Source organism: Nicotiana attenuata, unplaced genomic scaffold, assembly GCF_001879085.1.
Source record: "Nicotiana attenuata strain UT unplaced genomic scaffold, NIATTr2, whole genome shotgun sequence".
NCBI lineage: Eukaryota > Viridiplantae > Streptophyta > Magnoliopsida > Solanales > Solanaceae > Nicotiana > Nicotiana attenuata.
Window position 1 is genome coordinate 399,267 of NW_017670820.1, and position 12,567 is coordinate 411,833.

The 12,567-nt window shown below is 37.0% G+C and overlaps 1 protein-coding gene across 1 annotated transcript; it reads right to left on the minus strand.

Moving 5' to 3' along the window:
* Nucleotides 1-8,349: 8,349 nt before the first annotated feature.
* Nucleotides 8,350-9,306, minus strand: LOC109243642 (type-2 histone deacetylase 2-like). The gene has a single exon (XM_019410602.1). It carries the CDS (start codon nucleotides 9,304-9,306, stop codon nucleotides 8,350-8,352), a length of 957 nt encoding a protein of 318 aa, XP_019266147.1.
* Nucleotides 9,307-12,567: the final 3,261 nt, after the last annotated feature.

Here is a 12,567-nt window from a genome sequence, read left to right on the forward strand (position 1 = left end):
TTAAATAATTGAATTTTCTTTAGTAGGCTTAAATTATGCACAGTGTAGAGAAATTGCTATCCTCAAAATAGTTTCCTTGGAAAATATGCTGCCTACATCCCTTTAACATTTAATTAAAATTCTTTGCACAATTTTATATTTAGATAATTTTAAATATTTCTACAATATGCAGAAAAAATTTGGATATCATTTAATAGTCACATATTGATAATATTATTCACTAACCACTACTATTTTAATTCGGAAGGGGCATTACAACTTACGAAAGAAATACTTTGTCTGTATTTATAACTTCAAAGGTAAGATACCTTTATCGACTTGATAAATAACTTTTAATGCGAGTCATAATATTATTTGTTCCATGTTGACGGGAGAGAGCATCAATTTGAATTTTGAATTGACAATATTTTAGTCTTTAAAAAAATGTTTTTAGTCTTTTTTTGGCACAAAAATTTTGAATAATTAATTTCTTGACAAAATTCAGCAAAACTTCTATCTTTTTTGAATGAAGTTTAAAAGATTCGTATTTGAAGTTAAAGTTGAAGTTGAAAAGAAGTTGTGAAATTTTGTTTGATATAAATTTCACTTGAATAAGAAGTTAAACTTTTGTGAGTGAAACATTATTTCTTATGAGATAATGAAACAAATTTTTAGCTTCAAAATTTTCTATTTAAAAGTGAAGCTAAAATGATAGATAAAATTTAAATAAATATATATTTTCAAAAGTGTGTGTCCAAATACCTTTATAAATCAAACAAAAATTCTTAAAGTCGGCATATGATATGAAATAAACGTATAATGCACGTTCAGAGAGACTATTATATATATATATGTATGTATATATATATATATGTATGTATATATTAAATTTTAAATTTTAATTCTCATTAAAAATTATATTATAAGTTATAATTAAAGAACATCTAAGGTATAAATATGTAATCTTGTAGGAATTTATTATTAAATCTACATCTAGTATTAATTATTATTTTTATATTAGTGCACTAACTTTTATTTGATTGATATTAATAAGATATTTTTTTTAAATATTTAATTGCTCCCATTTCTTTCATTATTCAATTTCAATAAATTATATATGATTGATTATCATTTTTCACTTTTTTTTAATGAAAAAAGTACAATTATTTTCATTGGTAAATTCATAACATAAATTAAGAAAAATTTGTGATATAAGAAAAGTAAAAATAAAGGATAGACCAAGGCTGATAAGATCGAGGGTAAAATAGATATTTTAAAAATATAATTGATTTTGAAGGAGCAAACTATCTGTTGTTCAATATTGGAGGAGAGGTTTGATTTTTAAGACTAAGTTGAGGGATCAAAATAATTTTCACCCCTTTTTAGTCTATATTCTTGTATTCAAATTCTTGCTTTCCGACTCTCTTTTTTTATTTTTTTTATTTTATAGTTCCATCATTATGATGGAGGAGTAAAGGCGTGACTCCAATCTGTATATATATCAAAAATAATAATTACACGGAGGAGGACATATGCCTTGGCCTCCAAGACAGTGTGATAGGTGACAACACTCATCCTATGATACACAGTTGAACAAAAGTATTTTGCTTGTATGGGAAGGAAGTTGTGCATCCTAGGGTAATTTGTAGTAACACTCAAGGATGCTATGTACCAAAAGGTGTGAGAAAGAAACTTTCTGCTAGGTGTTGTCATTGATAACGAACTTGTTTTTCTTCTGTCTAAATCTGATGTTAGGGACTCCGTCAACTTCTAACTTCATTGAAGCTCTAACATTCAAAGGTAATGATACAACCTCATTGAAGATAGAATCAATTTTGGATTCTTCGCCCAGGTTAGCAAGCTTGTCAACAGAGTTGTTTCCTTCTCTCAAGGTGTGACAAAATAGAAAGTTAGCATCCTTGGTCGTGTTGTGGATTTGTTCAATAGTATCTTTGAATCTCCAGGGAGGCTTCCTGATCCTTTTGATCAAGTTAAGGAGAATCAACGAGTCCGATTCAACTATAACATTTGTAAAGCCCTTTGAAATACACATTTTGATGCCTCGCATCATGGCTTTAGCTTCCGCAATATTACAGCTACAGTCTCCATAGAACTCTGCAAAAGCACCAATTAAAACGCCATGGTGATCTCTGATAAGACCACAACCACTTGCCGGACCATGGTTACCTTTTCTACAATCATCGACATTAAGTTTAACCTAGCCCACTGGAGGTTTTTGCCAATAAACAATCCGACAATGAATAGCAGGGGAAAGTTTTTCAATTCTGTTGTACGTGACATGCCATAGGTGCTGGATCTGAAGATCTGGGAAACTCGTCTGGATAAGCATATTAGTCATTTTGATCACTTGTTGGATGATGAAATGATGGGACATGCGTTTTTCATCAAACCTAGCAGAGCATCTGTTTTTTCAAATTTACTAGCAAATGATTGAGGGCAGGCACTGAAGAACTGTCTTCTGAACTTCATTTTTGGACTTAGTCAACCACCACCTCATAATTCTGTGTCTTACCTGGCCTTAGACCAATCTGATACCACATGAGTTACAGAAGAAGAACCAGACTAGATTGGCAATATGACTATCACTGAGCAGATGGTTAGTATATTCCTCAGAATGTTTATTGGGGCAGCAGTTACATATAGAAGCAATATTCACCCCAAATCTTTTAATAGCAACATCAATTGCTACTTTATCCATTAGAACTCTCATTATAAAAAAGGAAATTTTAAAAGGAAGCTTTTTATGCCAAATATTCATACCTGTTAGAGTAGTCCCTTTCTTTAATCTCAGAGTGTGCCATGCAGATTTGCAAGAGAAATCCCCTGAAGGATCCGGGGTTTATATGGTCTATCTTCTTTATCAATATTGAAGGTGATGTCTTTGATATAGTTGACCACATGCAAGGGGAGGATTCTCCTCAATTTACTTTGATTCCAAGTATTTTGATGATAGAAATCCCTTACCATAGTTCTTTTAGGAGTCTTGGTGTTAATCGCCAGGTGAGCCAAGTGCCCAAGTTCTGTCCAAGAATCCCACCAGAAGGAGATCTCCCCTCTTTCAAGGCTCCATGAGATATAAGGTTCCACCTTTTCCATCATTCTTCTCCAAGAATGAGATTGGCATTGAGCTTTTCTTCTTGCAACAGGATGAAACCTTTTACAATACTTAGCTTCGAGAAAATCTTTGATAAGGGATTTTTTAGTTCTAAATTTCCACCATATCTTAGCAGAGAAGGAATCACATGTGTCCTTAAGAGATCTGAAGCGAGCTCCCCCTTCCTCGACTGGAAAGCACATGTTTTTCCAAGCAATCCAGTGCTTCTTGTTTTTGTTGCCATCCATACCCCAAAAGAAGTTAGAGATGATCTTTTCAATCTGGGAGAAAGTTGCCTTGGGAGGATTTAACACTGATAGAGTGTGAAGTGGAATAGCCTGCAAAACAGATTTAATAAGAACAACTTGCCACCATAGGTTAGAAATTTACCTTGCTATCCTTGGAGTCTTTTGGCTATGTTAGCCACCATGTTGTTAAAATAAACAATTTTTTTCCTTCCTATATAGATAGGACATCCAAGATATTGCATTGGGAAGTGGCAGTGATTGTATCCAGTAATCTGTTTGATTCGGTTGATTCTTATATCATCATCTTGGAAGTTGACATAAAAACCAGATTTGGCTTTGTTCACTAGTTGTCCTGAGATTTTCTCATAAGTACCATCTTTTTCATCATGATCTTCGAGGATTCAGGTTCAACTGAGGAAAATAAAATTGTGTCGTTAGCATAACATAAATGAGATATAACAGGACCATGACTATCTATAGAGAAAGGGATAAAATCATGATTATTTAAGGACTCCATTAATTTTGAAAAAAGTTCAGCCCCAATAAGAAAAAGAGAGGGAGATAAAGGATCCCCTTGTCTTAATCCCCTAGAGGAATTGGAAAACCCCTGTCTATTCCCATTGATATTTACAGAATACCAAATATTAGACATAACTCTCCAAATCATATCAATCCAAGTTTCATCAAAAACCAAAATGCCTCATAATATTACAGCGGTATTCCCATGAGACTCGATCATATGCTTTAGCCATGTCCACTTTTAGCACTACATTCCCATGAGTGGAAGGTTTTGTAATATTATAGACCATATCCTGAGTCATCATGATATTTTCAGTTATGGATCTTCCTTTGATAAAACCTGTTTGGTAAAGAGAAATAAGTTTTTCCATAAGGGGACTTAATCTCTGGTTCATTAGACTCGATATGATTTTGCAGGAGAAATTGCCATGGCTGATAGGCCTTAGTTCATTGAAGGCTTGAGGATTATCCAATTTAGGGATGAGAGGATTAGGCAGGTGTGGGTCATGGCCTTTGGAATTCGGTTACCTGCAAAGAAATCATTGATCATTAGTAAAAGATCATCCTTAATAATATCCCAACAAGAATGATGAAATTTTCCAGAAAGACCATCTGGTCCATGTGTACTGGATGGGCTCATGGAAAAAATGACAGCTTTCAGTTCCTCCTTAGTAGGTATGGCTGTGAGGCCTGCATTATCCATTTCATTGATAACTTTATGAATACAATTAAGGATAGAAAAATTGGAGTCCGTATGTTCTCTAGTGAATTGCTTTTGAAAGAAGGATATAGCTTCATTTGCAATACGCTCATCTCCTTCAATGCAAGTGCCATCACTTAGCTTGATCTTTTTAAGAGCTAACCTCTTTCTTCTACCCTTGACAATGGAGTGGAAGATTTAGGCCCCGTTTGGCCATATATTTTCCCAAAATAAATTTGAAATTTATTTTCAAAACCCATGTTTGGCCATAATTTTTGTCCACATTTTGGCCAAAACACAAATCCCATATTTCAAATACCAAAATCAGCTAACCGTTATATTTTTTTAAAATTCTCAATATTACCCCAAACTTTTATATTTTATAAAATAAGCCCACATTTATTAAGCACAACTAAACCATATCTGCTCACTTGCCTCTCATTAAACTCACGCATCTGCTTTGCCCTCATTAAACCCACGCATCTGCTTTGCCCTCTATAAACAGAAGAGAACTCCACCGCAAATTCTCTGTGCCAATCGATTGCAATCCACAGGAAATAAGAAATTTGAAGGTAATTTGCTAAAATATGCTAATACTTATTTAAATTTCTGCAGATTTGTATGAATTTTCTTCGGATTTGTTTCGCTAGTTTTGTTTGAATTTTCTTCAGATTTGTTTTGCTTGATTTGTATGAGTTTTTCTTCAGTTTTGTAAACCCTCCCATGTATATGCAGAAGTCTCTCATCTCCTACATTGACTAATCTTTGCTTGTGATGATGATAGATTTCTCTCTCTCTCTCTCTCTCTTTTTTTTTCCGGTTGTGTTTGGCTGAATTGGGGTCTTGGGTTGGCTGGAAAAGTTTACTTTTTCAGCCCAGATGCTTATGCCGTTATGCAATTTGGATTTTTGGAAGTGGACACAACTGAAAAAACAATTTCTTTCCCTTTTGTATAGCATCTTTATGCTTTATTTTTTTGTATCATTCGGCTGATGCAGCTAACGTTTTGGCCTTGCTTTTAAAGTTTTGTAACGCCCATAATACCTGAAGCTGGTTTTTAGATTTCTGACGAGAATTCTGTGACTCTGCCTCTACCGGTTAATAGGTAACATACTTTAAATTTTAATCCTTCTGTTTGTGCTAGTATGCCTTCCATATAGTTTAAGGCATGCTTTTGGATTTTATGCACTAAGAAAATAAAGTTAGGCATGTGATATATTGTCCTATTATTGTTGTATTGTAGAAACGTAAAAGAATGAATAAACCGCATGGTTCAATTGATAAACCACGTGGTGGTGCTGCTGATAAATGGACAGATGATGAAACATCGATCCTCATAAATGTCCTACATGATGATGCGAGGAAGCACGGGTTTAATGGTTCTACCCTCAGCGGTCCACGTTGGACATAAATTAAGGATGAGTTTTTGATGGAAATTGGAAATGTGGATAGGTTTGACGATGAGCAAATTAAGTCCAAGGTTGGAAAATTAAAGAGAGAGACAAAAACCTTCAAAGAGCTCCTTAATTCTTGCTCCGGGTACGGATGGGACCCTATAACTAATACAGTTACCTGTCCATCTGACATCTGGGCGAATCATGTGAAGGTAAGTTTGGGAGATTGAAAAAGTTACATATGTTCTACCTATATGCATATTGAACTAAACATTTTGTTGCAAAAAATATTTACAGCAAAAGAAAGAGAAGAATGTCTATATTTCCAAGTACAGATACCAAGGGCTTAAAGATTTTGACTTACTGGATGAGATATTTGGGAATTCATTTGCCACGGGAAACCATGTTATGTATAGTACAAATCCTAATTTTTCACAACAATCAAATGAAGCTATTGCCGTGGAGAATGAACCTTCTGATTATGACGACTACCCCGCTGGTACTGAAAATGTATGTTGTCCTATGTCTGTGAACACCGGTAGTGATACTGTTAGTGGAAAGCGAACTGTGTGTGATATGTCTATGCTGACAGAGGGTGGAACACCTACACGTTGCAAAAAAATTCGTGCTATAGCTGGAAACTACTCACATGATTATTTTAAGGAGCACTTGGAGCGGAAGAGAAACAAAGAGGAAGCAAAAGAAAGAAAGAAGTAGGAAGAAGAGCAGATACAAGCGTAGAAAGAAACTGAGATTGATGGAATATTCACCGAATATGAACATGATGATATGGATGTTGATGGAACTGAACAACAATCGACTCAAAGTAACAATACATACTGCTTCGTCTTCTCGGTCATCTGATAGGGAAATGCATGCTCGTCGTGAAGAGATTGTTCGTATAATGTGGGATGATTATATTACAGAATAGCTAGTTACGATCTTTTTTTTTGGACTCATGGATCTTGTAATATTATTGCAATTTGACGAATTGTAATAGCTAGTAATTGTGTTTATTATTAAAAATGATAATTTTGTACCAAACTTATTTATGTTCAGGTATATGGTTTGTGATAATGATAATGAATGTTATTCATGAAGGTTCTGTATATACAAGATAGCAAGTTTATTTGTTTGGTATTATTGGGTATTTTTTATAATTTTTAGAACTTGTGGGTATAAGTTAATGTTTCATATTTTTTCAAATAAAAAGTGAAATATGTTCAAAAAACATGTCCAAACACATTTTCATCTTCAAACCAAACTTCACCCAAATTACATTTTTCAAAATAAATTTGGGATCTATGGCCAAACGCTAGCTTAGTGTTCACTTCCCCCTCCACAAACCACTTGATCCCAGATTTTCGCTTCCATATAGATTCTTCAGTTTTATAGGCCCTGATAAGAAGAGCATTTATGCGGTTAAGCTCAGCTCTGTTGATATCCGTGTTGTTTGTAATGGTCTTTTGTTCAAGATCATCCATCTTCTTTTCCAGATCCTTGACGTTGTCAAAAATATTACCAATAGATGTCTTAGACCAATGGGATAGGCATCTGCATGTGTTTTTTAGTTTCAAGTGGAATTTCCACATAGGGGAACCATGAACCTCTATATCCCAAGCCTGTTTCACCACCTCTTTGAAACCATTTTCGTTAGTCCAGAAATCTAAGAATCTGAAATATTTGATAGTAGGCTGTGAAGTATTCTTAGCAATAGTGAGGAGGGGCGAGTGATCAGAGCCTGTTTTAATCAAATGATTGACATTAGTAGAATCATAGTTATTCATCCATTCTTGGTTAATCAGCACCCTATCTAGCCTTTTCTAGACTCTTCTGTTAGGAGACCACCCATTGCACCAGGTAAATTGTGAGCTTGAGAAGCCTGGGTCAATAAGATCACAATCCATGATAAATTGTATCATAGATGCTTTTGGACATTCTGTGAAGGTTACCACCCTGTTTCTCACTTGTATCAATAATACAATTGAAATCTCCTACAATGTACCAAGGGAGCTTATAATTCTGGGAGATATCCCTTAGGTTATTCCAGAGATGTTCTCTCAAACCAACATCACATTTTGCATAAACAGAAGTAACAAGGATGTTTGTTCCCATCCATTCAATTATACAAGTAACCTGTTGATCTGATTCCTCCACCACATTACAGTTCAGATCATTATTCCAGAAGATCCATATTTGACTATTGATATTGGCATGAGCATTATCATAGCCTAGCATAGATATGAACTTATCAAGATGATCTACCTTGTGAAAAGGTTCACTAATAGCAATGAAAGAAAGATTTTGGAGCCGGATAATTTGCTTTAGTCTATCAAAAGCACCACCAGAGCTGATGCTTCTAATATTCCAATATAAGGATTTAAACATCATGAATCAGTTGGAGAGGTTTTGTTCCTGTGGTATAACCGCAACTTGTTGATAGGTGAATCTTCCACCTTTTCCTCTTGGTTTGTGGCTGCCCCTCTTGATGTTATTTCTGCCTCTTCCTCTACCTCTAGGTGATAGGTGATCTCTTTCAACAATCTTATCAATTTTAGAGCTTACATTTATCTCCACTAAAGCATTGGAATTGAAAGTTTCAATTAGTAGTGCCGCATGATCATCAATTGTATGGTTCACAGGTTGATCCTCATTCTGAAAGCTTTCACTGTCAACACTTTCGAAATTATCAGTTTCTTCAATGCTCATATCATCCTCATAGTCACCATCTTCTTCGCTGTCCTCTTCCCCATCATCCTCAAAGGATGATTCTGCCATTTGAATATTATTGGAGATGTACATGTTTTCACTCTCTTTATCCTCTTCTAAGCTGGTACCACTAATAAGTTTAAGATATGTGTTATGGGCATCTCCTGGATCAATTGCATGGTTGTTTTTGTTATTATTTTGTTCTGATCCGCTTCTGCTGTTGCCTTCCTCCTCAATGAGATTGGTGTTTTTCTCACCATTGGTATTATTCTCCTGGAACGAGTGTCTACTGTTTTGATCATTGTTGATGGGAGTGTTGTTGTCTTCTTTGTTGCTAGTATTCTGCTCGGATGGTTTGGTTGTTGTATCAGTTTTCTTGCTGCTTGGTTGGCCTTTTCCCAAGGTTGTGTTTTGGAGTTGAGCTTCATTGCTATTGATGATTTGGTTCTTCTTTTTCACTCTGACCCTCTTCTTCTTGTTAATATTTTGCTCACTCCTCTGTATGTTGTTTTGTTTGGTTTCTTCCTCCATTTTATTTTTACCTTTACCAGGTACATCTTCCTTCATGGGAGACATCTTCATCTCGGTAGGCTCGTTGATAACAATTCCATTTTTTGCCTTACCTCTCAAATCTTGGTTCATTGATTGATGATTCTGGATTTGCCTTTCATCGATCTTTGATCTTCCTGGTTATGCTCATTAGGTTTGTTGGCCATCTCCATATGACTACTGTTCTGAAACCTCACTTTGGCACTCTTCTTCTTAGAAACCATTTGAAATTCATCATCTTTTGACTTATCTCTTTTTTGTTCCTTCTCCTTGTTGAGTTGAGCTTCCTTTTGAGCTTTTATTCTTTCATCACGGATATTGTTTCTGCATTGGCTCTCACAGTGACCTTGCATTTTGCAATACACACAATAGCTTGGAACCTTTTCATATTCAATGTCAAGCCACTTTCCATCATCGGTTCCATCTAATCTCTTATAGCCTAGCCATATTTGATCGAGTCTAGGCTTTAAAAGATCAATTTCGACTTTAACCTTTGCAACATTGCCTCTAGATTTAGAATAGGTTGCCAGGTCCGGAGCCACTGCCACACCAACATCTTGCACTAGTCTAGAAACAATATTCCATTTAAATAGGTGCCAGGGGAGTTGGTGAATAAGGATCCAAACAGGAACAATGGGCGTTTCCTCCTCTGGTTTGAAATCCGGAGTCCACTTGAGAATTTTCATAGGGGCATCGCCAATGTCTATATAGTCATTAGCAAAAACGTGATTGTAATCAACTTCATTAGCAAAATCGAGGTAAACATGCTTAGGGTCGAAATATGCTATCTTGACCGAGGCAGAGAGTTGGAATTGCCTAATGAAAGTCTTCCTAATTTCCTCCATGGATGGTTTACCTCGGTAGAACTTACCAATGATGGTGAATCTGCATTCTTTTGCTAAATTAACAAAGTAATCCTCCGCCTTGAAGAAAACCGCTGGTTTACCAAGATGTGTGCCATGTTGAATCTCAACCATGGTGTCATTGTCAGGAGATTTGAGGTTGGTTTGGACAGTGGCGGCAAAAGTTGGTTTAGAAACCAGTTGTTTACTTTTGCTGGAAGTACTCCCTTGAAATCTCTCAGTTTGTTGTTTAGGAAGGATGGGGTTGGGTATTTGTTTGCCATTTTGTGTTTGTATGATTTGTTGGGCTCCTTTAGTAAGGTCGTTTGTGTGACTGATTTTGGGTTGGGGTTGATTGAAATTAGTAGAGATTTTTGGGTAAGCAGTGTGGTTAGTAATCTGGGTGTGTTTCTGGGTGATGTTATCAGAGGAATTGGGTGTTTGGTTGGTATCGGAAGAATTATGTTGGGTGTTTTCTGGTGGTGTTGTGACTGTGGCTGTGATTTCGGTGGTGGTTACGACGATGGCCTTGGGGTTATTAGCCGCTGGGCTAGCCGTTACCTGGTCAGAGGGAGTTTTTTTTTGGGGGGTGGGTGGTTGGGGGGGGTGGGTAGGTAGCTGAGTTGTCGATGTCTCCTTTGTTTGGTCAGGTGGTTCAGGTGGACGGTGGGGTCTTCTTTGGTGTTTGACATTTAGAGAGAAGGGAGAGAAAACTTTTTGCTTGCTTTCCGACTCTACTTTGATAGATAACGACATTGATTTTTCTCTCTCTTTCCATTCATGGATTATGGATCTAGTTTTGATAACAGTAAGTTTGATGAGTAGCAATTTACAAAGTCTCAACCTAGTGGTAAAGCAGAGTCTCATGCACGATAATGAAATAGTAGTGGTTAGTGAACATATCTCCTTCAGATCAAATTGATAAAATATCTAAATATTCACCTATTGTTTATCATAAGTAATAATTAAAAGCTTACGCCAACTCATACTTTTCTAAGCACTTCGGAGTGTTTGACTCAAAAGATACTATATACCTTACAAGTGAGAACAATCAAAGTGAATCAAGGATCAATCGTAATAGAAGATAATAAGACCTAGATATGTGTATTATATTTGTTATAGCTTCCAATAGATTGGATATTCAAGAGAGAGAGAGAAAGAGAGAGAGAGAGAGGTAGAGAGAGAGAGCTATTTCAATAAAAAATACTTCCTTCCCTTACAACATTGGGATCCTCCTTTATATAATAGGAGACCCTTCTTAAAATAATAAAATAATACAGAGATTGGTCGCGTTCCTTTGAGAGAGACGACGGAACCAATGATACACTTCACGCCGACATTCTTAGGTCGTGCCCTCACTTTGGTTAGCATATATTCGTTGGTCGTTCCTACCAACGTGGAGACGTAATGGGCAGAATTTGACCCTATACAGTTAGTCCCTCCGTTCGTCGGCGACGCATCGAGGTGCGTCCCAGATGGACGAAACCGTGAACCTTATTCTGGGAGAATTTGACCATGCTTGAAGACGGCTGCATGAATGAGAGTGAACGAGTGAACATTTGAGTTTATTGAAATGCTGACGCGCGGTTTCTTTCTCAAAGTGATGTCATCACACGCAGGCGTCATCATTACGCGTCTTCCCGAGGAAGCACAAAAGGTGTTCTGATGCTCGGTTTCCCGCGCCCGTTTGAATTTTGCCTCTTCGATTTCAACGCCACCCAACCCTATAAATAGGGGAAGGGTTTAACTTGATCCAACTTTCGATCATTTGCAAGCATTTTTTGACCTTCTAAGAAGGCACTCCCTTTCTTCGAAACCCCACCGTTTCTCAGAAATCACACTTTCCGTTGTGTCATACACCGTTTCCTGAATGGAAATTATGGCAAAGCCCCGACGGGATAATAATCCGAAGGCTCTTGATAATACGCCATCCGATGTACCGCCTCCATCTGGCAGTGATGAGGGAGACGGAGAAGAGGAACTTACCCCCCTTACCGTGGACAACGTGTTACCGAAGCAACTTCTTGTTAGCACAGACTTCCAAAAGGATTCCCCCGCGCAACCCTCAGAGAGTTCTGAGTTAACGCAGGATGACTTAGATGACCTTCTCACGTCGTTCGACATACCTACTCATGTGGAGATGGTCCCGGCGGGGACGGATTATGCGAACGTCCACAGACCGGGATATTGCTCGTTCTATGAATATCCTTTTTAATTGGTTATGGTCTTCCCATCTTTCCCTTGGCGGAGGAGCTTTGCCGCTTTTACAACATGTGTCTATCCCAACTTACTCCGTACACCTTAAAAGTATGCAGGATAATATCTACATACGCAGAGCTGGCTAGGTGCGAGGTCTCCGTCCACCACCTTTTGTAGTTGTTCGGCGCCAGTTATCTAAGGGGTACCTGCTGCATTTGAAGAGCCGTGGTTCGAAGGGGCTGGTCGTCAAGACCGATGACTGACCAAACACGGTTATTGGCGTAGGTACTTCTTTATTAAAACGGAGCACCTG

Coding starts and splice junctions, on each gene's coding strand:
- LOC109243642 (XM_019410602.1), bottom strand. CDS start 9,306: ATGAACCAAGATTTGAGAGGTAAGGCAAAAAATGGAATTGTTATCAAC.